The 25,799-nt window shown below is 47.3% G+C and overlaps 1 protein-coding gene across 2 annotated transcripts in view; it reads right to left on the reverse strand.

Moving 5' to 3' along the window:
* The window catches only part of Phrf1 (PHD and ring finger domains 1), a 34,489-nt gene extending 10,096 nt beyond the window's left edge, over positions 1 to 24,393 (reverse strand). The window contains exons 1-9 of one of the 2 annotated variants that reach the window (XM_028870091.2): positions 24,258 to 24,393; positions 21,657 to 21,772; positions 20,284 to 20,403; positions 13,704 to 13,909; positions 11,402 to 11,485; positions 9,575 to 9,702; positions 5,727 to 5,824; positions 5,111 to 5,286; positions 3,896 to 4,025 (exon numbers count right to left, since the gene is read on the reverse strand). In XM_028870091.2, the coding sequence (XP_028725924.1) occupies positions 3,896 to 4,025; positions 5,111 to 5,286; positions 5,727 to 5,824; positions 9,575 to 9,702; positions 11,402 to 11,485; positions 13,704 to 13,909; positions 20,284 to 20,403; positions 21,657 to 21,750 (1,036 nt within the window). In that variant the 5' untranslated portion in view covers positions 21,751 to 21,772; positions 24,258 to 24,393. Of the gene's footprint in view, positions 1 to 3,895; positions 4,026 to 5,110; positions 5,287 to 5,726; positions 5,825 to 9,574; positions 9,703 to 11,401; positions 11,486 to 13,703; positions 13,910 to 20,283; positions 20,407 to 21,656; positions 21,773 to 24,257 lie in introns of both variants that reach the window. The other variant, XM_028870082.2, reaches the window with a different exon arrangement.
* Between the last annotated feature and the right edge of the window lie 1,406 nt (positions 24,394 to 25,799).

The raw sequence follows: 25,799 nt of genomic DNA on the forward strand, positions 1-25,799 counted from the left end.
AATAAATCTATTTAAAACTGTATTGTTTGGAGTAATGTGATGAAATCTCCAGCTATATTCTAGCCCACCCTGTCCAGGACAGGAATCAGTCTTTGCCTAGAGTGTAGGTATGGGTCAACCCCTATTGCTTACTTTGTGATTCTGGTTATTAGACAACCTGGGACTGCAATGTTTTAGTTCATGGGACCCTTATGAAGTAGCCCAGGCACTTGGGCCATCCATTGCCTCTCTTCTCAGAGGCACTGCACTATCTCACATCGTCACAAGGGAAGACACTTGGAAGAATGAGCTCACCTAGCTTTTACTACAGAGCATTGTTATGACTGTTAAATACATAGTCCTGACTGGCTTGGAACTATATAGATTAGTCTGGCCTCTGCCTCCCAAGTGCTGGGACTAAAGCTGTGCACCACCATCGTCCAGCTCCACAGAATACTCTTGCAACACAAAAATCTAACACACTGAACTCATACTCAGGCCCAACAGGTGTCTGAGCTCAAGCATACAGTCTACAGGCAGGAGCCAGTGAAGACCAAAGAGAAGGGGTAAATATACATACCCCAACATGAATCTGACTTGAGTCTTAATTCAAATAAGCATTTTTATTTTTAGTTTGAGACAGGATTTCATTTGTAGCCCAGGCTGGACTCAAACTCACAATGTAGCTGAGGATGACCTTGAGCTCCTGATCCTCCTGGCTCCCCACCCCCACATTCCCCAAATAAACTATCCTAGCACTCAGGAAGCTGAGGCAGGAAGGTTATGATATGAGTTTCAAGGCTAGCCTGGGTTACAAAGAGAAAATCTGTTTTAAAAAAGAAACGGGGGCCGGGTGGCGGTGGTGCACACCTTTAATCCCAGCATTCTGGAGGCAGAGGCTGGCGGATCTCTGTGAGTTTGAGGCCAGCCTGGTCTACAGAGTGAGATCCAGAACAGGCACCAAAACTACACAGAAAAATCCTGTCTAAAAAAAAAAAAAAAAAAAAAAAAATGAATCGGAGAGAAAGGGAGGAGGAAAAGAAAACAAGTTCACAGAAACAAAACTAAAACTAAGGCTGAACAGGTGGCTCAGTGGTAAAAGCACTGCCTGTTCTTGCAGAGGACCGACGTTAGGTTCCTGGTACCCACATGAGGCTTACAACCGTAACTCCAGTTCCAAAGGACCTAACATCTTCTGGCCTTTGTAGGTAATAGGCATGCATGTGATGCACACACATACAGGCAGATAAAACACTCATCCACATAAAATAAAAACTAAAAGACCCTTTATGGAGGGGTGCCCGACTGTATGTCCTTAATGGGATTAAATGGGAAACAAATTCCCACCTCTAATCAAATGCTGCTGGTCACAATCCATATGATTTGGTGAAGCAGATAAGCTGTTAACAACCAGCACTGAGAAGCAGGATGTGACAGGAAGAGCAGGAGGCACAGATGTGCAACACAGGAAGTGAAAACCTGACCTTAAACTTCAGCTGCAGATGTGAGGCCTTAAGAAGGACCATGTCACTGACCTAGACAATGACCAATTGCTTGCTCAGAACACAGAGAAGGCTCTGGCTTCTAAACTCTGCTCTTGATGAAAGGAGGGGCTTCCTGAAGAGGATTCTAAAGACAGACAGACACACACACACACACCCCTACCTTCTGGTGAGCAGAAACTGAAACGCAACTGTTATGAGTACTGCTGAGAATGCACTCATAATATGCAGAGTAACTAGGTCTTTCAGAGATACAAGAGATAGCATTTTGAGTTGGAAGCAAGTCTGGAATTTTTTTTCTAAAGTTAAACATAAGTTGATAATCTAACTCCTTCACCCATCCATATTGTTAGAAAAAAAAAAAAATGAAAATATCTGCTCACTAGCTGGCGGTGGTGGCGCATGCCTTTAATCCCAGCACTCGGGAGGTAGAGGCAGGCAGATCTCTGTGAGTTCAAGGCCAGCCTGGGCTACCAAGTGAGTTCCAGGAAAAAGGCACAAAGCTACACAGAGAAACCCTGTCTTGAAAAAACAAAAAAAAAAAAAAAAAGAAAGAAAATATCTGCTCACAAAATAACCTGCCTGCATGAGGTTTTCATCAGCCTTATTCTTTTGTTTGTCTTGTTTTTGGAGACAGGGTTTCTGTATATAGTTTTTGGTTCTTGTCCTGGATCTTGCTCTGTAGCCCAGGCTGGCCTCAAACTCACAGGGATCCGCCTCTCTGCCTCCCGAGTGCTGGGACTAAAGACGTGTGCCACAGCCGCCCGACAGCTTTATTCTTTTTAAATGCATATATTATTCTTTGAGAATTTCACATACGTATATAACATAATTTAATAAAATTCATACCTATTCCTCCCTGGACCAAACCCTATCTCCCAATCCCTCTCAACATCATGATTTCCTCCTCTTCTTCTTTTTTTTAAATAATCCACCAAGTTCAATTTGAGCTGCATGGGTGTGGGGACCATCCACTGGAGCAAGATCTCTCAGAGGCCACACCTTTAAAGAAGACCATTCTCCTTCCCCCAGAAGCCATCTAACGTTAATAGTTCCTAAGCTAAGGGTAGGGGTTATGAATTGCTTACTTTTCTGCAGTTTGAATCATTTTTGTTTGTTTGTTTCTTAGTTTTTCAGACAGTGTCTCACTGTGCAGCCATAGCTGGCCTGGAAGTCACTATGCAAATCAGGGAGTCCTCAGATTCCTAGAGATCCACCTGCCTCTATCTCCCAAGTGCTGGGATCAAAGGTCTATGCCACCACACCCAGCTGTAGCTTTCTCCTTAGGCCACCTAAATGGGAAATGACCCAAGTGAGACCACCAAGTAAGAAGTAAAGCAACTGAGCCAGGCATGGCGGTGCACACCTTGAGTCGACAAAGTGAGTTTCAAGACAGCTAGGGCTATTACACAGAAAAACCTTGTCTCGAAAACCAAAACAAACAAACAAACAAGCAATCAAACAAACAAAAAGTAAGTAAACAAATTGGCACATTAACAGACTCTTCGAGAATGCAAAGACACATATACTGCACATGTTCTAAAAGCTGTCTGTGCTAGTAAACAAAGCAAGACCAGAGACTTCCAGTGAATCCTGTGAGAACCCAGACTGATGACCAATGATGAGTGCTGGGTGGAATGGGAGGGAATGTCCTCTTACAAGTATTCTATACATTGGCAAGGTCATCATTTGTCAAACCTGTAACTATGCACTTCACTGTGCACAGATATCAAGAAAGTAAATTTAATTTAAAAATGTATGTATGTGTGTGCGCGTGACACACAGACTCAGCCTATCAAGAACAACTTGTACATGTCAGTTCTCTTCCTATCAGGTAGATTTCAGGGATCCTACTTGGGTTGTCGGGTTTGGCAGCAAGCACCTTTACCTGCTCAGCCATTTTGCCAGCTTAATAAAGTATATTTTTAAGAGACTACAGATTAATTATGACCCACCTAGAGAGGCAGGAATCCCTAAGTCCACACTGAGTTGAGCCCACGAGGAGCACCAACAGTATTCAGAAGCAGAGGGTCAGGTCAGTACGGTTAGATCAGGATGCAGAGGTGGTCTCAGGGTTATAGGTCCTCTCTACAATGTGTCACAGTGTTTGCTTACAGTTTACACTACCTCTGGGTATTTTCAGGTTTAGGAAATGCAGAAGCCATGCCAACAGCAAATATAGCCTTCAATCAGGGAATGACAACAGCACATCTGTCCCCATCAGCCCAGATGTGATTCTTTTTCCCTAGTGTTGTTTAGCTAGGTCTAGATGGGCTTGTCAGTGTGGAAGCCACAGATATGAAGGGGGTGCTGTGCTTCTGGCTGAGAAGGCTGCAGGAGCAATCAGAAACAATCACACAACTGGACTCCAGGACAGAGCTCCCGGCGGGAGTCTGCACACCATGCCAACTTACCTGCCTTTCTCTTCCGTTTTGCAGGGACACGAGGTGTCAAGGGACGCTGGTATACAGCAGTGCTCAGACCAGTGGCCACAGCCTCGATGGTTTCATCCAGCAGAGAAGACATGAGGTACCTTGGCACATGCTGCAAACAAGACACAGAGCCACTCAATGGGTGACCACCCTTTCCATGAATGGGATGCTGAGCCGGGCCATGTGAGTAGAGAGTCAGTGCAGACTCATCGAATTGACCAGAAAAGCACAAGAGTTTAGCACTGGAGCCACCTCCCTCCACTTCTACCAAGAATGGACAGCATGATCACAATGACAGTGGTTCCTGGCAGTTTCTAGAAGGGAAGGTCAGGGCAAGAATGGACTAGGGCGAGGCTGGGGATTTATCTCAGTGGTAGAGCACTTGCCTAGCAAGCACAAGGCCCTGGGTTCGGTCCTCAGCTCAAAAAAAAAAAAAAAAAAAGAATGAACTGGGGCATTCAGCTGCTATGAAGGAGCAAATGGAGGTCCAAGCAGGAAGAAGGAAGGGAGCAGGAGTGAGTCAAGAGGAAAGCCCCAAATGAGGCAGGTATGTGGTGACGAGCGTCTAGCAGGGAATAGGGAAAGAGCCAGCAGATAGAAAACAAAGAGGTGAGTGAGAAACAGCAGCCCCCAACACTGTCCTGCCTCCAGGGCACAACGCAAAAGAGGAATGGCAAGCATAAGCTCAGGCTCAAGTGCTAAAGTGGAGATTACAGGGCTAGGGCATAGGACAGGAGATAGTCCCCAGGCCTCCAACCCACTTGGAGCTTGGACCCTGATGTCACTATATTGACCACGGGAATATGACTTCATAGAAAGAACTTCTAAGCTTCCTCAGCACCTAGAACAGAGGCCACAGACATCTAACATTGAGTGCCAGGAGCCAGGCGCAAGGAAGAAAATCTCTTGTGCCTGGAAGGGGTGAAGAGCCAGTGAGTGGCCTTTTTCATACCAGAGGGAATTTCCCAAAATCATCAAAAGTACTTGAGAAGGCAGTCCCCCTGGTCCTGCTGGCACACAGAAGAAGTATAGTGTCTCCAATGCACTCACCTGCTCTCTTGCCAGGCTGACTGCATGCATGCTAGGCCTGGCATGTGAGAATGCTACGGGCCCTTTAGTGCCAGTGGAGCCTCATCAGTCCAGTTCCCAGGTCCAGAGACCACCCTTCGTAGACCCAGCCTAGTGCCAGCCGCCTACCTGGACCCTTCTGGCAGAGGAGATCCGGTTCCGGTTCACAGTTGCCCTCACTCTCTCACTCTGTCGTGTCCTAGCGATGGCCCGGGTCCTGCCTACTCGAGGTCGAAGCCTGCTGGTAGTAGGCACTACATCCGCCAGTAACAGGGAGATCTCCTCATCACTCACAGGAGCTGCATCTTGGAAGAGAGCCATAGGCTGCTGGGTCATGAGTACTACACATCATAGGCTTTCCCCAACAGGCCTTAAGAACTGAAAGCCCCAAATTGACAACCTGTTAATCCCAGCACTCGGGAGGCAGAAGCAGAAGGATCTCTGGGAGTTCAAGGCCAGCTTGGTTCCAGGACAGCCAAAGCTACACAGAGAGACTCTGTCTTCAACAAAAACAAAAAAACCCAAAAAAATTAAACCCCGATTAAAAAAAAAAAAAAAGACAACCTGCCATGGCCTCCAAAGGTTTAGTAACTCCAGCTCCTACCTAGGAGTCCACAGAGAGAGAGAACCCTCTCCCTGATGGAGGTACTCCCTATATAACAAGTCCAGCTTTTTTCCACGGTCCTTCTCCAAAACTGACAATAAGAAAGACCCAAGTGCTCTGCAGGAAAGGATCTCACATTACCATGAGTGGGAGCAACACCAGGGGCCGCACACTCTGGGCAGAACCATTCATCTACAGGCACCTCCTGGAGAGGAGGGTCCAAACATTCCATGTGGTACCTATGGGAACAAGAGGTACAGTGTTAGTCCTGACCTTGAACCTCAAGTCCCACAACAAACCAAGTTGCAAAGATGGCATCTACATATACCCAGTCCACAGTGCATCCTGCCAATGGCTGAACCACATCCCCACATTATGGGATGCTCAGTATATCCTGGTCCTTGAACATAGTCCCTGCCTCCAATTCCCACTCCGAAGGTGGGTCACAGGAACTCTTTAAGCCACTGTGTCTGACAGCAGATGACTAAGTCACCCTTCTTTTCAGAGAGTGTTCTAAGGGGCTGGGGAGAGAACACTTTCCTAGAAAAAGTTCTGCCTCATGCTTGCAGAGAGGATCAAGCAAATCTGGGCAGAGGCTTTGTTGCCTGAAGCACTGGCGATCCCTGCCTGTCCAATCACATTTCAGCCCAATTGTCCATGTTCGAATCATACTATGCCATTAAGTCTCCTTCAAGACCCTCAAGGACAGGGCATTGACAGCTTTAAAGAGCTGAGCTACAGAGTTCTTGAAGGGGGTCCCCTAAGAAGCCCCGCACTCATCCTCTACCTCACCCTAGGCTTTTCTTTGTCTATAGCCTTTGTCTTTTTCAGACAGGATTGCACTATGTAGCCCTGGCTGGCCTGGAACTCACAGAGTGTTGGGATTAAAGGTGTGAGCCACCATGCCTGGCTTCAGGTGTTTTTCTTTCTATCAAGCTTTCCAGTAATAAACTTTGAGAAGTGCTGCGCTGGCAACTTCTACCTCTCTTTCCTTTAAAATTTTTTTTTTCTTTTTCTTTTTAGATTTATATTATGCATATAAGTGTGTACTACGTGAATGCCTGGAAGTTATGGGTGATTGTAAACTACCCAGATGGCTGTAAACTTACTTGGGAACCGAACCCAGGTCCTCTGCAAGAGGAATAAGCACTCTTAAGCAGAGTCAACTCTCTAGTCCTAACCTTTTACCTTTCTATACAGCAGAATATACAAGTGGCCCCGAGGTGAGCACAAATGCACAAGCCAATTAAAGTTCTTCTGAAATTCCAGCCCTGAATTCAGTGTGACGTATTATCCTGTACTGACCACAGCACTGAACCAGAGGAAACCCACTCCTCCACAAGGGACAGTCAGGCATATGACACTCACTGGGATATCACATATAAGAGAGGTAGCCTATGCCAGGAGGTGGTGGGGCACGCCTTTAATCTCAGTACTCAGGAGGCAGAGGCAGGCAGATCTCTGTGAGTTCAAGGCCAGCCTAGGCTACAGAGTGAGTTCCAGGAAAGGCGAAAAGCTACACAGAGAAACCCTGTCTTGAAAAAACAAACAAACAAACAAACAAGAGTTGGCTTATTTCTCTCAATCACTTCATATACCAACGCAAAGCTTGAAAAGCCATAGAGAAACCTAACTAAATTGCATCCTAAGCTCTTCCCTCACTTTCTCCAGTCTCCCTGTGAACATGGCCCTTTAAAGTGAGCCATAATTCTTTAAAACTCAAAGACAGTCTTTACCTTATTGTGTAAACTATCAAGCATATATACACTCACAGAAACCAAAGCATCTATAGAAAGCCTTGTGACTCCATGTCAAAATGAATGAGAAAGTTTATTTATTTATTTTTTAAATTCATTTTTTAAGGTTTATTTATTTATTATGTATACAGTGTTCTGCCTGCATGCCAGAAGATGCATGCCAGAAGAGGGCGCCAGATCTCATTACAGATGGTTGTGAGCCACCATGTGGTTGCTGGGAATTGAACTCAGGACCTCTGAAAGAGCAGCCAGTGCTCTTAACCTCTGAGCCATCACTCCAGGCCGAATGAGAAAGTTTAAGACTTGTGAGTTGAAACACAACTATGAAGATAAAGAAAACTGTAAAATATAAACAGTATTTAAGTGCTTAGAAGTATGAGAATCCTGGACTGAGGTGCCTGCTCAGGTGCTATGTCCCAAGAACCATAGTGGGGGTGGGGTATTGGAAACGGGAGGGGGAGCTCTAAGACTCTGCCTTGAGATTAATCTCTCTCTCCATTTATCCAGTGTTGCCCTCTCTGGTTAGTTATTTCTTTAGTGCCAGGAGGGCCCAGCAGGGGAACTCTGATTTTTAATAAATCCTGAATTGTATTTAAAAAAAAAAAAAAAGTATGAGAATTACTAATATGTTTTAATTTAAATATTTTAGATCTAACAGGACTGCTTACACTGTTTTATCTGTTAAGTGAAATATATAAATTAATGAGTAACTCTTGTTACTTGTCTTAATGAAGACAGAAAACCCCTGATAAAAGTTCCTAGGACTAGAAACAAAACATTGATTTACGGAATTAGCAGACCAGGCCCAGTGGTTCACACCTGCAGTGCCCACAGAGAAGAGAACAGTTACAACACAGCCTGGCCTACACAGTTTGTGGCCAGTTTACGTCCCTATCTCAAGTAAAACAAGCCAGTCAAGGTGCGAGATGCTTTTAATTCCAGGATGCAAAGGCAGAAGCAGGCAAACCTGGTCTACACAGACAATTCCAGGCAAGCCATGGCAATATAATCAGACCCTGTTTCAAATAAATAAATAAATAACCCACAAGATAAGAGGGAAGAGGTCACGGATGCTTGTAGGACCCTTGAAGAGTTACAGTCAGTAAGGTAGAGACATTCAGGAAGTTGTGGCAAAACATGCATGATTCAAACAAATTTCAGGGAAGGAGGAAGACCAAATCCATGGAGTACTGGCACTGAGGGCAGGTAGGCCCAAGTACTGTGAGGTGCTGAAGAGGCGCGGGAGGAAACAGGCGGCCGGCCACACGCCTCGCGACGATGGAGCTCAGTTCCTGGGGTGCACACCACACCCAGCAGTAGAGCCAGGGAGCCAGCACAAATGGCAGGACAGAAAGAACTCCAGTGGAAGGAGTGAGGGCAAGCTCAGAAGACAGCTCCCAGCTTCCATCCAGCTGGACAGGAAAAGCCTCTTGCCCAAACCTTGAAACTGCTATTTCCTGCCCTAAGAAACATTTCAGATTTACCAGCCTCACCATTTGGGGAAGAGTATTTGTATAAACTCTTTAGTCTCAATTTTATAGCTTTCTAACCAAAAGCCTCAGCAAGAGGCTGAGGAGGCCAGTTCCTTCTCAACTCAAAGAGCAAAGAACACCAGCAGGGTCCCAGAAGACAGGGTCATAAGCACACAGTGGATATTCTTGACTCTCCCCTCCTGCTGTGCTGGGAGTGACAGAGTGACTTCCATTGTACTGAAAAGGTGAATGGAGAGGGCTGGAGAGATGGCTCAGCAGTTAGAACCGTATCTTGTTTTTGCAGGGTACAAGGGTACTTCAGGAACTTACACCTATCTTTAATTCCAGTTCCAGGGTGATCCAATGCCTGTGGCTTCCAGATACCTGCACTCACATGCACATATCCACATATCAACCACACACACAGTGAAAAGAATACTAATAGTAAAAAAGGTGCAAGGAGCCAGAGCAGCCCAGATGGTGTAGTCCTCAAGGCAACCCCTCAGCCTGTGTGCCCTCTCTCCTAAGGCAAGCCCACTCTCCTGTCCTGCTTTTCTTTGGTCTTGATAAACTGCATGGCCTTTGAGCAGCCTCAAGGAAATACAGATACAAGAGCCACAAATGGTATCAGTGTCACTGTCTATGAGTCACAGCGCTTGTTTAAGGCCCTACACCACAGGGGCGCCCTCAGTCTTCCCCACCCTGCTCTTCTGACAGTTTAACAGTCTGCAAGGCAGGTACAAGGCACCATTCCCCTTACCCAGCATCACAGCCATCACAGAGCAGAAGTCGGTCCTCACGGTCACTCCTGCCACACACCTCACAAAAGGTCGGGTCTTCCTCCTCTGCCTCCTCATCCTCACAGGCTCTAGTGTTTTCCACTGGAATCTGAAGACAGAACTGCTGGTCACTGAATGTACCCTCAGGATCTGAGTGGTCAATTCAAAGGACAATATGTATCTAATCTAGAGTAAATCTATTGGCCCAAGATCTACTTGGACTCTATGCTGGCTGGTTTTATGTCAAGTTGACATAAAACTACATACATCATTTTAGAAGAGGAAATCTCAATTGAGAAAATAACCCTACCAGATTGGCCTATGGGCAAGCCTGGGTGGCATTTTCTTGCCACCCACTATTAGGTAGTGTCACCCCTGGGCTAGTGGTCCCAGGTTCTATAAGAGTAGTCTGAGCAAGCCATGAGCAGGACCCCTCCATGGCCTCTGCATCAGCTTCTGCCTCTAGGTTCCTGCCCTGTGTGAGTTCCTGTCTTGACCTCCGTCAACAATGAACAGCAATACAGAAGTGTAAGCCAAAGAAAACCTTCCCTCCCCCAACTTATGTTTTGGTCATGGTGTTCCAATGCAGCAACAGAAATCCTAACTAAGACATATGGTGACCTGTATATTCTTTCCACTGCACGTCAGGTAAAAGAGAAAAGTAAAAGAGCTACATGAGGGACCAGGAGTGATAGCACACGCCTTTAATTCCAGCACTTCAGAGGCAGAGGCAGGCAGATCTCTGAGTCTGAGGCCAGCCTGGCCTACAGTGACTTCCAGGACAGCCAGGGTTACATAGAGATCCTGCTCTAAAAACAAACAAACAGGCCGGGTGGCGGTGGTGGCACATGCCTTTAACCGCAGCACTCAGGAGGCAGAGCCAGATGGATCTCTATGAGTTCGAAGCTAGCCTGGTCTACAGAGCAAGTTCCAGGACAGGCTCCAAAGCTACAAAGAGAAACCCTGTCTTGAAAAACAAACAAACAAACAAACAAACAAACAAAAAAACCAATCTGTTTAAAAACAGGGCTGCTATGAGGTAGGGCACACCTTTAATCCTAACACTCAGGAGAGTTAGGTGGGAAGATCTCAGTGAGTTCTAGGCTAACCTGATCTACATAGTGAAACTCTCTTTCAAACAAACCAAACCAAACCAAACAGGGCTCAAGATGTAGCTCTTAGTTGTCTAGCTTGCCTAGATGCACAAGGCCTGGAATTTGATCCATGGAAAGGAGGAAAGGAGGACGAGAGGCAGAAAGAAAGAGAGAGAGAGAAAAAGGGGAAGGGACAGACAGGAAAGAGAGAAAGAAAAGAAAGGAAGGGAGGGAAGGAAGGAGGAGGGAGTGGAGGAAGGAGGGAAGGGTAGAGAAGAGAAAGGGAGAGGAGAGGGGGGGAAGGGAGGGACAAGAGATAAGCAATCTGCAAAGCCTTTGTTTATGTGGGAGAGGAGGAAACCCCTTTCTTTCTTTCTATCCCGACACTTTCCAAACCTGTTCATGGTCCTTTGTCCATCCTAGGACAACCCCTCCTTACCATGACTACAGCTCCTAAGGAGCAGGCTGGAGAGAAGCTCTGGAGTAAGAAGGGGTGGTGGACAGAAACCCTAATGTCTCCACCAGGACTCCTACCTTGCGCCCCAGAAACTATGGACAGCCCTAGCCCTGGGCTTTGCTCAGAGCCAAAATGGGTGCCTCAATTACAAGCCTAATTGAACTGAGAACCTCCTCACTGAGAGAAGCCAGTCACCATTTAAGATCATTTTCCTTCCTACAAGGCCACAAGCAGGGGCAGGCAGCAAGTACACTTACCTTCTTTAAGATTTTACCATTAAATTGGGCTCGAATACAAATACATTTAAATATTGTTCGATCAACTGGACAGGAGTTGGCATTCTGTAAGAAATAAAGATTATATCAGAATCCTGCACAAACACCTTCATTTATCATTACTGTCTTCAAAATAAAGAATTTACTTATTTCAAGCTAAATGTTGGGGCACTTGCCCATTATCCCAGCATTTGGGAGGTAAGAGGATTGTGAATTTGAGGCCAGCCTGATCTACAGCGAGTATGTCTCAAAAAAATTTTTAAATTCTTTTTATTGGTCGGGCGATGATGGCACATGCCTTTAATGCCAGCACTTGGGAGGCAAAGGCAGGCAGATCTCTGTGAGTTCAAGGCCAGCCTGGTCTACAGAGTGAATTCCAGGACAGCCAAGACTGTTTCACAGAGAAACTCTGTCTCAAAACAGAATAATAATAATAATAATAATTTTAAAAATATTCCTTTTATTAGGTGCTGGAGAGATGGCTCAGTGGTTAAAAGCACCGACTGCCCTTCCAGGGGACCCAGGTTCAATTCCTAGTACCCACATGGGAGCTCACAACTGTTTGTAACTCCAGTCCCAGAGGACCCCGACACCCACACACAGACATACATGCAGGTAAAACACCACTGCATAAAAAAATAAAAATAAATTTTTAAAAATCCTTTTATTAGCCAGGCAGTGGTGGTGCACACCTTAATCCCAGCACTGAGGAGACAGAGGCAGGTGGATCTCCTTAAGTTCAAATTGGAGGGCAGCCTTGTCTACAGAGTGAGTTCTAGGACAGCCAGGGTTACAAAAAGAAACTGTGTCTCAGAAAAAAAAAAAAAAAAAAAACAAATAAATAAATAATAATAACTCCTTTTACGAAGAAATTTTTACTGAAAGCCTTGGTCTTGGCTAAGTTCCTATGCTAAGATGCTAGAACTTTAAAAAAAAAAAGGGGGGGGGGCTAGAGAGATGGCTCAGAAGTTAAGAGCACTGCTTGCTCTTCCAAAGGTCCTGAGTTCAATCCCCAGCAACCACAAGATGGTTCACAACCATCTGTAATGAGATCTGGCACCCTCTTCTGGCCTGCAGGGATACGTGCAGACAGAATACTGAATACATAATAAATAAATCTTAAAAAAAAAAAAAAAAAAAAGATGCTAGAACTTGAAGAAAACATGTCTACTTTTGTTTGTTTGTTTGTTTTACAAGACAGGGTTTCACTGTGTAGCTTTAGAGCCTTTTCTGGAACTCACACTGTAGCCCAGGCTGGCCTCGAACTCAAAGATCCGCCAGCCTCTGCCTCCTGGGATTAAAGGCGTGCGCCATCACAGCCCGGCAACATGTCTGTGTTTTGAAGCCACCATGCTGGTGAGGGAGATGGGTCAGCAAGCTGGATGCATGTTTCATATAGGTGGCATGTTGGTGAGAAGGAAAAGGAGAGGAGGGAAGGAAAGACCAAGTGGACAGCATTTCGGCCTGTTTGCTACCCCACATTCTCTCTCAAACCTGTGAACTGCACACAAGACCTTGAACATCTCTAGTATATTTTCAGCATTTGTTTTCGGAGTATATGCTGGATCAGATTCATGCTACAAATATTTTACTGTATATGATAAAACACAATCTCTTTAGCTGTGTACTCTACTAAATTTTGATAAATGTATAAACTGAAGGGCCACCCGATCTGCCACCTCCCTGTTATGTCCTGCCACTATAGTTGTGTGAGGATCAAGGAGCTCCCCTAGGCAAAATTACACATGGACTTTTTCATGCCAATGCCACGGAGGATGAGAATTTCTGGGGCTTACTGGCTGCCTGTCCAGCTCTAGCTTGAGTAAAACATCCTGTCTCAAAAGGAATAAGGTGGAAAGTGACAGAGCAGGATACATGGCATCCTTCAGCATCTACAGGGAAGCACGGGCACACACCATGCACCTGTACGTACATGCATAAAGCTCTTTGCCACTGGGGGAAGAGTCAGGCAATGCTTCTAAAAGTTCACTCTGAGGTAGGCAGCATGATGTAATTTTGTCTCTTCATTACTGGCCGTCAGAACTGAGTAATCACACAGTATTTCAGTATCTACAGAGGCCATTTCATACTATGTGAGGTTGCCTCAGGATCTGTGTCCTGATCCTCAGAAAACCTGGAGTCCTCTTCGGAGCCCCATCACCCACAGACACATCCCCAGGGTAAACCTTCTCGACAGTGCTGAGGACCTAAGACTCAGTCCTGTGTTGAGCTTTGCTGCAGAGGAGCAGGCCCAGTAATTACAGGTTTCGAAAAGCCAACTCACCCTGGACCACTCAATGATGCAGTCCAAGCAGAAATAGTGGGCACACGTCTCTGGGGTGCCCACAGCCTGGTCCCTGAATGCATTGAGGCAAATGGGGCAGCTCTCTGCATCATCATCAGAAGTGGGGGCACTGCTGGCTTCTAGCTTCCCTTGAGTCTCCACTGCTGCTGCTGCCATTTCTACTCCATCTTCTGAATCTTCAGAACCTTGGGTAAAGAGAAGCATTCTACTTTTAGTAAATACAGGAACGAGTGCATACTCAAGGACCAGCCTTGATCAGACTCAGGATGCACCCAGGAAAGTAGCCTCTAGCCAGCCAGAATCCCAGCTCCTCTTGGGCCATGTCTCCCCATTTACCTGCAAGGCCACACTCACAAAGTGCCCACTCTGAGTAGCCAAGCTAACCACGTCTCCTTACCCAAATCCTCTTTGACCATAGCTCTCTGAACTAAGGGGACAGGGATATTGGCTAAGTCCTCACAACTGAGCCTCAGAGTAAAGACAGAGCATCCAAGAAGTAAGGTGTCAGGAGCTATCACTGGCTTCAGAGAAGATGGAGCTAACGACTAAGCCACAAGGGGATGGGGATTTAGCTCAGCAATAGAGCACTTGCCTAGCAAGTGCAAGGCCCTGGGTTCAGTCCTCAGCTCTTAGCTCTGGAGGGTAGGGGAACACGGCACATGACAAACTAATGACTAAGCCTCTGAGAATGCCTCCTTGGAACAACACCTCTTGCATGGCTGCACAAGTCTTTCAACACAATGACAACAAATATCTGTAATCAGATGAGACCTCCTTCCTTGTAGGAAACAGCCAGAAGATATGGCCACTAACTGGGTCAGTGGCTTTAAAAGATGTGGTCAATTTCTCAGGAGTATGAAGCAGGGGCCTGGCCAGCAGAACATTGAAGATGCATTCCGTGTACCACTGCAGCTAGCAAACATCCTCCTGTGAGCCACTACACACATAAATCATAAGAACTAGAGAAGCAGATCCTCACGAGGGCGCCGAATTCAGTTCTCTGTGGGTGGGACTAGCAAAGGTGCCGGCTCCCTTCTCCAGAGCCCTGCTGCCAACCCACAAAGGGGAACAGCTCTAGCTGGCTGAAATCCCACCAGATGAACCCTTTTCTTTTTTTTGGTTTTCCGAGACAGGGTTTCTCTGTATAGTTTTGGTGCCTGTCCTGGATCTCGCACTGTAGACCAGGCTAGCCTCAAACTCACCGAAATCTACCTGGCTCTGGCTCTCCCGCACCGGGGTGGGAGGGTGGGGGGCTGGGGGGCTGGGGGGGGGTTTAAAAGCGTGCACCACTGCCACCCGGCCAGGTGAATGCTTTTAAAAAAAAAATCTGTTTACTTATTGGGCAAGATGAGGGTTAAGTTATGGGAATTGTTTTCTCCTAGCAAGTTAATTTCAGGGACTGAACTCAAACTGTCAAGCTTAGTAGCAAGCACTTAGCAATCTCACCATCTGCTACTGTTCATTTTTTTTGAGAAAGGGTCTCATTCATGTATCCCAAGGTGACTATGTAGATGAAATGATTCTGAACTTCTGATCCTTCTGCCTCTACCTACCAAGTGGTAGGCAACAGGTGAGCACTTTTTTTTTTTTAAATTTATTTATTATGTAGACAGGAGAGGGTGCCAGATCTCATTGCAGATGGTTGTGAGCCACCATGTGGGTGTTGGGAATTGAACTCAGGACCTCTGGAAGAGCAGTCAGTGCTCTTAACCTCTGAGCCATCTCTCCAGACCAAATGGATAATTTCTTTCTTTCTTTTTTTTTTTTTTTTTTGGTTTTTCGAGACAGGGTTTCTCTGTGTAGCTTTGTGCCTTTCCTGGAACTCACTTGGTAGCCCAGGCTGGCCTCGAACTCACAAAGATCCGCCTGCCTCTACCTCCCGAGTGCTGGGATTAAAGGCGTGCGCCACCACCGCCCGGCAGGTGAGCACTTTTACAGCACAGAGGCTCCCCGGCTGTTGGCAGAGAGAGAAGTCAGAGAGGCTGCTCTTGCTGGGTTAGAAGGACACAAATTGCTAACATGTACTCCTAAGGGAGCCGATAACCCTGGTAGCTAAGAATGAGCTGTCAACAACCAGCTAGAAAATAGGGCTCCTTTCTTTTAAACCATGAAGAATCTACCAGCAGGCAGGGAGGGGGCTTGGAAGGATTAAAGCTTAGAAAGGAAGCATGGCCTGTCTGATACTGTGAAGCTACTTGGTGATACAGAATAAGAAACTCAGTTGAACCCAGTGGGTGGTGGTGCACACCTTTAATCCTACCACTTGGAAGGTAGAGGAAGGAGGATCTCTGAGTTTAAGACTAGCCTGGTCTACTCAGAGCAAGTTCCAGGATAGCCGGGGAAACACAGAGAAACCTGGTCTTGAAAAACCAAGAGAGAGAGAGACCCAGTTGGCCCATGAAAACATACAAATAAACATTCTATTCCTAGCTCCTGAGTTTGTGGCCATGTGTTACACCACAGAGGAAAACTGATGAAAGAGATGTCCATAATATTTTATTTTTTTGAGACAGGATTTCTCTGTGTAGCTTTGCGCCTTCCCTGGAACTCGCTTTGGAGACCAGGCTGGCCTCGAACTCACAGAGATCCGCCTGCCTCTGCCTCCCGAGTGCTGGGATTAAAGGCGTGCGCCACCACCGCCCGGCATGTCCATAATATTTTGAAATATTACTAAGCACATAACAGAATGATTAACTTCAGCTTTTCTGTGTAATTAAAGGCTCATGGCAGCAAAATCGAACAGGTAAGCTGATTCTTCTTATGCAATTTGAAGGTAGGGAACTGGTCATCTTGTTTGGCCCGATTTCCATAGTGTCTACAGAGCAATGCTTTGCAAGCTGGTAACAATGGCCCTATTGACTTGAAGAGAGAGAAAAAAAGGTACAAACAGCCAAAGACCTGAGCAGTTTCCCTCACTGAACTCTCATTTAGGTTGCCAAATAACGCCCTTAAAATATGTTGTTGAAAGAGAATGGCTCATCTATTTGAATACTTGTTCCTCAGTTGATGGAATTGTTTGGGAAGGAGCAGGAGGTGTGGCCTCCTTGGAAGAAGTGTGTCACTCTGAGCAGGCTTTCAAGTTTCAAAAGATGACCATCATTACCAGTGAGCTCTCACTACTGCTCCAGAGCCATCCTGACCTGCCTACTGCCCTGTCCCCACTTTGATGGACTCTAACCCTCTGAACTATAAGCCCCAAATAAACTCTTTCTTCTGCAAATTACCTTGGGTCATGGTGTATTATCACAGAAACAGAAAAAGTAACTAAAACACTATCCAAGGGAGGTGCTAACAAGTGTTAGTACCAACAGTGCAGTAGACAGCTAGCCTGGAAACTAAGGTGCACCTAAAGCCAGAGTCTCTAAGAATGCCAGGGCTTGGCCGGGCGGCGGCAGCAGTGGTGGCAGTGCCTTTAATTCCAGCCCTCAGGGAGTAGAGGCAGGCTGATCTCTGAGTTCAAGGCCAGCCTGGTCTACAAAGTGAATTCCAGGACAGCAAGAACTAAACAGAGAAACGCTGTCTTGAAAAATCGGGGTGGGGGGTGGGGAAATACCTGGGCTCAAATAGTGTCCATTCTGAAAAGAGACAGGATTGGTGAGCAGAGTAGAGAAGGACTGTCCTGGAGCAGAGGAACCGCGGAAGGCTCTGTGCATTCAAAACAACCCATAGATGCTGCAATAACTGACACTGTTTGGGGAGCTGGGGAAAACGGGTGCTGAGCACGAGGCCCCAGTCATTCTCATTTCTCAGAATAAGATATTAAGAGAGTACTCCTATCAAGGTGGGAAACACACAAACGGCAGCAAGAGCAGCCACCCTTGAGCAGCAGGACACAGTGTGGGAAAAGTAAGAGGCAGAGGAAAAAGACATTGCCTGTAAGAAGGAACCCAGGACTCGTGGACAATTCTCCTTGCCTTCCACTGCATCTCCTGATAGCTAATCCAGATGCTGGCTACTTTCTTGTGTGGCACTAGGAGCAGAATGGGCCTTCTCCCCGTCCTTCACAACGCTCAGCTGAGGCTGCGGTCTCTACATCCATCATCTGTTCCTCACTAATACTCTGCTCCCAGCCCAACCTCTACAATAATGGGACATTTTCTCAACTGAGGGTCTCTCTTTTCAAATGAATCTTGCTTGTGTCAAGTTGACATAAAATTAGCCAGCATGCCAGGCAGTGGTGACGCACACCTTTAATTCCAGCACTTGGTAGGCAGAGGCAGGCAGATCTCTATGAGTTCAAGGCCAGCCTGGTCTATAGAGCAAGTTCCAGGAAGGCACCAAAACTACACAGAGAAACCCTGTCTCAAAAAAAACAAAAACAAAAACAAACAAACAAAAACCTATCCAGCACACAAACAAAGGGCTCAACTGGACCAAGGTTCCATTCCAAGACAGCCCTTCTCTACTCTGCTCACCAGTGAGCCTGGCTTTAGGTGCACCTAGTTTCCAGGCTAGCTGTCTACTGCACAGTTGGTACTAGCACTTGTTAGCACCTCCCTTGGACACTGTCTTAGTTACTTGGTTTCTCTGATAAGACATTATACAGTTAGTTCCTGTAAATTAGGCTGTGGCTTAGCTGAGACTTTCTCTAAAAGCTTTTTACTTCTAGCTGTTGAAGCTCCTCACCACCCATGTTACACTCTGGGCACCTAGCCCTGATTGCTGCTTCACAGCTGGTCTCTCCCTCTAGATGATGAGTTCTGGAATACCAGGAATCCTGGCTGAGTGGGTCCCACTTTCAATTTAATCCATAATCAGTTTCTGGCATCTAGTCTCCAAACTTCAGGAAAGGATGCTGGAGCCACCCAACAGTGCTTGACATCTTTTGCCCCCTGATCTGGCAGCATCAGCACTGTTCAGTCCTGCTGAGGATACAACAAACCTACCTCAAGGCTGGAAACATGTAGAAAAGCCATGTCTGTGACTTCAACCCAGTACAGACTCACTCTCTAGTCCATACTCAGAATTAAAACAAAACACACACACACACACACCTGGGCAAGCATGGCAGTCACATGCCTCTAATCCTAGTTGTTTAAGAGGCTGAGGCAGGAAAATTGCCAGGAATTTGAGCCCAGCTTTGGCTATAGAGTGAATTCAAGGATAGCTAGCTTTGGAAAACCAGGCAGTCAGTATAATTACAAAGTTACTAACTCCCAATCAGTTCTAATCCTTTGTGATGAGTACTGCTCCAGTTATAGGGGTTACCTTTCTGGACTACTTTAACACTGACAGCCATAGGCATATAATGAAAGGCTAATATTCAGGTCACAGTGGGTGCTGTGGAACTGTGACCTCCTGGTTTGAGGACCGTGTCAGAAGGAAACTTGAAATGAACAGAACCCTGGTCCAACTGAACACTGGCTCGTGTTATGTTATGTTAACTTGACACAAGCTAGATTCACTTGAGAAGAGAAACCCTCAATTGAGAAAATGAACCACCAGACGTCCTACTGAGGAGATTGCGGGGCATTTTCTTGATTGATAATGTGGAAGGGCTCAGCTCACTGTGGGCAGTGTCATCCCTGGGCTGGTTGTCCTGCGTGCTGTAAGAAAACAGACTGAACCAACTCTAGGGAGCAAGACAGTAAGCAGCACTCCTCCACGTCCTTTGTATAAGTTACGGCCTTGAGTTCTGACCTGACATCCTTAGATGATAGACTACAAACTGTAAGGTGAAATAAACCCTTTCCTCCCCAGGTTGCTTTTGGTCATGGTGTTTTAGCTCAGCAATGGAAACCCTAAGACACTTTGAAAAAGGTGGCCATAGGTGGATGGGGCCAAGCCAACCACATAGAGTCCTCATAGGCTGCCCACAAGCCAGGGTAGCCATGAAGGTTTTTCAGAGTAGAGGCGTGCCATTCAAGCACTGTTCTTTGCGGGAGTTTAACGTTACAAACTTTCACCAGTGTATATAAGCCTGGAATTTTTTAATAATGCCACACAATGAGGTTGTTGAATAAGCAGAGAACGAGCCACTATTTATGTCCTAAATGAGGTCCCAGGCCACATGCCCCTCATGGCATGTTAATCTGTCCAGCACCTATAATGTTAGCAACTGGCCCTTGTGAGATGAATAGGGGCTACCAAGACCTTCCTGCTCATCATCTTAGAACTCCAGTCTACCTACATCATCCCATGGCTTATGCCACTCAGTGTTCTTAGATAGTTCATATTCTGTCTCTCCCAGAAGAGATACCCACAGAATCCTATCACTAAACTTAACTTTAAAACTAAAAACTACAGCTGGGTGGTGGTGGTACATGCCTTTAATCTTAGCACTCGGGAAGCAGAGGCAGGTGGATCTCTGAGTTCAGAGGTCTGGTCTACAGAGTGAGTTCAAGGACAGCCAGGTCTACACAGAGAAAATTGTCTAGAAAAAAACTAAAAGAAAGAAAACAACAACAACAACAAAAACACAACACTAAAAAACCCGTGGCAGGAGTCAGTTGTTCCAGTGGCAGGTGACAGCTTGTGTGGACAGCTGCGGATGTTCTAACCTAGGATGTCTCCTCACTAGGAAAGTCCAGGGAACTGGCTCAAATGCCAACAGTCTTACCAGATCTATCTTCTGGGTCTTCCTCCTCAGACAGCCCCTCGGTGTCCTCCTCATCTGTGTCACCTTCATGCTCACTGCCTGTATCATCTTCAGAGTCTCCACTGTGGCCATTGCTGCTTTCTTCTAGATCACAAGGTGAAAAGCACAGGCCTGTGAGGGCACTGTCACAACCTAAGCATCCAAGAGCCAGAACTGCTGGGAATGTACAGGTAGCGATAAGGACTGCCAGGCTACCAGAGGTAGGGTGAGGAGGCTAGAGAGGCATATGATGGGGAAAACAAGTGCTCTTCCTTTGCACTTATGCTGTTTGTTATTAAAAATAAGAGAGTGGCTTGGAATACCGCTCAGCTGGTAGAGTGTGCATGCCTAGCATGATGAAGCCCAAGGTTTCTATCTCCAGCACAGCACCACACAAAACTGGAGACAGTGGTACACATCTGAAATCTCAGCACTTTGAGCGGTGGAGGCAGAAGGATCAGATGCTCAAGATCATCCTTAGCTATACATCAAGTTAAAGGCCAGCCTGGAGCCGGGCGGTGGTGGTGGTGGTGGTGGTGGTGGTGGTGGTGGTGGTGCACACCTTTAATCCCAGCACTTGGAAGGCAGAGACAGACGGATCTCTGTAAGTTCGAAACCAGCCTGGGCTACAGAGTGAGGTCCAAAGCTACACAGAGAAACTCTTTTTTTTTTTTTTGGTTTTTCGAGACAGGGTTTCTCTGCGTAGCTTTGCGCCTTTCCTGGAGCTCACTTGGTAGCCCAGGCTGGCCTCGAACTCACAGAGATTCACCTGGCTCTGCCTCCCGAGTGCTGGGATTAAAGGCGTGCACTACCACCGCCCGGCTGAGAAACCCTATCTTGAAAAACCAAAAAGAAAAAGGCCAGCCTGGGATACATGAAACCCAATCAAAAACAAAAAAACAAAACATGCAATCCCTGCAGTCTGGAGGTTTAGTCAGAAGGATTGCTGTTCAAGGCTACCCTATACTACACAGCAAGACCGTTTCAAAAAACAGAGAATACAGCTCAGCAGCAGACTCTTACTAAGCATACACAAGGCCTTACGTTCCATCCCTCATACCTTTTTCCCCACAGGAAGACCAAATATAATGACACGTGATTGTGGTCTTAGCTACCAGTTATTTGATCACCTAAATTCAAGGATAGTCTGGACTACACAGTGAAATACCATCTCAAAAACAAAACAAAAAAGCAAACAAAAAGACAAAAAGAATGAATGTAGTACACTTCTATAACTTAATCAGTTTTTTTTTTAAAGGTTGAAAGTGAAAACTGACATTCAGGCTTCCAAGGGGAGCTAGCAATCTCAAGAAAGGACAAGATGCAGATACCCTGCCATCAGTGGGGGGACTTACCAGCATCACTAGCCAGTTCTGAGAGGCCAACTCGTGGGGGTCCATCTGGTCCAGGGCTGTGAGCCACAAGCTCATCCAAACTGTCGTCATCCATGGCTACACATTGGAGTTCAGCTCTAAAAGAGACCAGAGCCAAATAACTCCAAACTTCCTTGGCTACAGAGTCCCCTCTGAAAGGTAACTTCCCTAGTGACACAAGCATCACCACACATGTAGAATTTGAACTGTGAGACACAATACACAAGACCCTAGTCACAAAGTCATATGCAAATATAAAAAATAGAAAATATAGCTGGGCAGTAGTGGTATACACCTTTAATCCTAGTACTCAGGAAGCAGAGGCAGGTGGATCTCTGAGTTCAAGGCCAGCCTGGTTTATAGAGTGAGTTCCAGGATGGCCAGGGCTAAAGAGAGAAACCCTGTCTCAAAAAACAAAAACAAGCCGGGCAGCAGTGGTGCATGCCTTTAATTCCAGCACTCGGGAGGCAGAGCCAGGCAGATCTCAGTGAGTTTGAGGCTAGCCTAGTCTACAGAGCAATTCCAGGACAGGAACCAAAAACTACATAGAGAAACTCTGTCTCGAAAAACCAAAAATAAATAAATATACAAAGTATTTTTATAAGATATTAATATCCTCATAAAAAGACAGAGTGACTCATTTCCAGAACCATATGCAAAGCAGGATCTTAATTCCTAAGAACTAGCAATATTTTCACTTGAGCATTCCTGGAGAGTCCTAATACCAAAGATGAGCCAAATGGACATCTGAGCTGAGACAGAGCAATGCTTTTCAACTGAGAGCTGGCCATCACAAGGACTCCAGTAGCCCATCTGCCTGCTGTCACCAAGTGGGCAAGTCACTCTTGGCCAATGCTGGCCCACTGGCCTCTGCTCAGCTGGCTACCATCAGATTATAAAGCTTGGAGGAAGTTCCTGGGGACTATAGAATTCCCATGCCCCAGGCTGAAAGGCAGAAGATGCTGGGGCTGTCCCTCTCCTGGCTTCTCTGTGGGAACACCTGTTAGTACTCCCTTGCAAGCCACTGTAAGAACAATGTGGAATTCTGAAAAAATGTCAGTGAACATGACCTTCCTTCTATACTAAGCTCTTAAGCTTTGGTCCCCCAACTAAGAACCTACTCATATACATGGTCTTTCCTCATCAGTGACATTCACCTATTTTCCCAGTCACTTCCAGAGGAAGCACGTCTCACAGGGAATTCATTCAAGAACTCATCAGCCTATGCTGTGGCACCATGTGCTTCCCACAAGCCTCATGTTCACAGTCAGAAGGAAGAAAGGGGGAAAAAGAACCCCCCAAAACAGCATAAAAACAAAAAGTAGGGCTCGAGATGGGGTGGGGGGCTCACTTCTGGTTCCTACAGGTACAAGCTTACTTGTCTCCAAAGGCCCCAAGAGAATACATGGGCTGTATGCTCAAAGCCAAAGGGGAAAGTGCAACCCTTCTCTAAGTGGACAAAGGCCAGCCAGGTCAGGGCCAGGACTGCCAAGGGCCAGCAGAAGAGCTGATGTTCTCGAAACAGTGAGGGCATGATAACTTAAGGAAATCAATGGTCACACGTTGGGAATGGTGGTGAGAAGAGTTTTGATGAACTATCTTACTTTTACCTGATGTCTTGGTGAATTAATCAAGTAGGAAAGGAGCCCTGGCCACAGACTCCTGTCAAACACTATCTCTTACATAAAAAGGCAGGTTGAGATACACTGGGATACAGAGTCATGGCCCATTCAGGATGGTGACCTCTTTCCTGTAGGGTGACCCAGAGCATGGCCCCAGTTCTCAGAAAAGGGGACCTATAACTAACTCTTTGAACCTCAGCATACGGCTCTAGGCTTCTCTCAGGCTGAGAGAGCCACAGGCTGCTGTTCTCACTCAACATTCTTCCCAAAGGAATGAACACCGAGCGGTCGACGGACAGAAGCAAGGACTGTTGAGCTGCCCGTCAAGTCCAATCTCTAACTCAGAGCCTGTGCTTCCAACCAGCGGCCAAAATGACATCCCCCGCCCCCCAGACACGTTACTGTAAGATTCGGTGGGGCAACCCGGGTCTCTGACACAGGACAGAGGCCACAGAAGGTTTAAGGGAGCGAGGCTGGCTGTGCCACTGTGCCGCAGTCTAACATTGACAACTACTTCACCTCTCTGAACTCCGACTGTAAAACCCCAACCAGCAGCGGTGCCTCCTCCAGACTGCCGTGGGGGCTCTTCGAAGTAAGGAATGTGATCACCGCGACACCAACCACAACTTGGGCAAGTGCAGATGGTGCTGGCCCGGGCAAGGGCCATCGGGACAGAGAACAAGGTACCTAGGGGTCACACCTTTCCCATGCACCCGGCCACGTTCTCGCACGACCACACAGGTGGCCAGCACCACGCCCAGGGGCCTCTCGACCGCAGCCGGGCATCCCGGGGCTCGGCTCGAGGCCTCGGCCGCCCTCCCGTCCTCCGGACCGACCCACGGCCAGCGCGACATAGGCCTCGCCCGCCCCGAAGGCCGCAGACAAAGCACACGGCCACCGTAAGTAGCCCGCGCGGCCGGACGCGACAGGGACACCGGACCGGAGCGGCTACTGCACGTACCCGGGAACCTCGCGCCTCCCAGACGCTCCTAGACGATCCCGCCTCTGTCCGAACGCGACCGCAACTAGGCCGGACAGCCGCCGCCGCCGCCGCCGCCGCCGCGAGCTCTCCGACCCGGAAGTGCATCCACACTCTTCCGGAACTTTCCGCCCTGCCCGTTGGTGGAAACTACTGAGGCCAAAACGGGGAGGAACCTGCGGCTGAGGATGTCGAGACGTCGGAACGGCCCTTTCCCCTCAGAACAGTGACTGCCGCAGGAGTACTGTCCCAGAGAGGAGACCGGCGTCTTGCAGGGCATTTGCTGTCCGAACTATCACCGGTTTACCGGGTCACGCTGTGCCCTCCACTTCGGGGCAGTTGGTACGGTCCGGCTCCCCATCCGCCGCCCGGATGAATGCGAGCCGCACCAGGGCCACGCCCCCGACTGGCCCGCCTTCCCGTGAGCGCCACCTCCTGGCCGCAGCGCTTAGGTGCTGCCGGCGGCCGCAGGAGCTCTGGAGAAAAGCTTCTGGATGTCCCCTGGGGCTTCCAGTTTCCTTCCAGGAGGGTGCTTGTAACTCAGGGTGGATTCTGTATATGCGGTCTCCTCCGTTCCTTTCAGCCCGCCGAGAGGAGGCACAGTAAATCGTGAACACTGTAGAGAACTTAACCGTATGGTACAGGGGACTCATAGAGAGAATGGGACTAGAGGAGCACTGGGTAGTAGAACGCTTTCTTGCCCAGCATGTACAGGGCCCAGGAGAGAGGGGAGACGATATGGAGCATAGTAGGATTGGGGGCAGAAATACAGGAGGACTGGCCAGTGTCAATAAGTGTTAAGGAGGACCATGGAGCTGAGGGGGAGAGTCGGACCACAAAAATGAGACTGACCTAAAGGCTGAGGTGCTCAGAGAGCCCTGGGGACCTGAACAGGTGATAATAATGGCTCACTGGACTCCACTGTCCATTTTGTGGTTCAGGGACCACTGTGGCTCAGAAAGGAAGGCGTTTGATAGGAATAGAAGACGGAGATTGAGCTGGGCGGTAGTGGCGCACGCCTTTAATCCCAGCACTCGGGAAGCAGAGCCAGGCGGATCTCTGTGAGTTCCAGGCCAGCTTGGTCTACAGAGTGAGATCCAGGACAGGCACCAAAACTACACAGAGAAACCCCATCTCGAAAAACAAAAACAAAACAAAAGAAGACGGAGATTGTGGATTTCCTGAGAAAGTGGATGTGAATGGGCAGGGAGAAGGGGAAAGGAAGAATATGAAGATGGGGAGATAGGCGTCTACTCAGTACTCAGAAGGGGAAAGCTAGGGTATCCCCAGAGAGCAGATGAACAAAAGGCTGCCTTGGGGATAAAATGTGGTGGTGGTGGGGAGCAGCATCTGAACCTCAGACCTCCAGTGCTGAGAGTCCAGATTCTGCTAAGGAATTCAAGGGTGAGGGGCTTAAGAGAACAAAGAGAGGAGAAGCACATGCATGGAGAACAGACCTGGGGCAGGGCATGGTAGATATACCTTTAATCTCAGGCAGGAACAAGTGGATCTTTATGAGTTTAA

This window comes from Peromyscus leucopus, chromosome 1 (assembly GCF_004664715.2).
Source record: "Peromyscus leucopus breed LL Stock chromosome 1, UCI_PerLeu_2.1, whole genome shotgun sequence".
NCBI lineage: Eukaryota > Metazoa > Chordata > Mammalia > Rodentia > Cricetidae > Peromyscus > Peromyscus leucopus.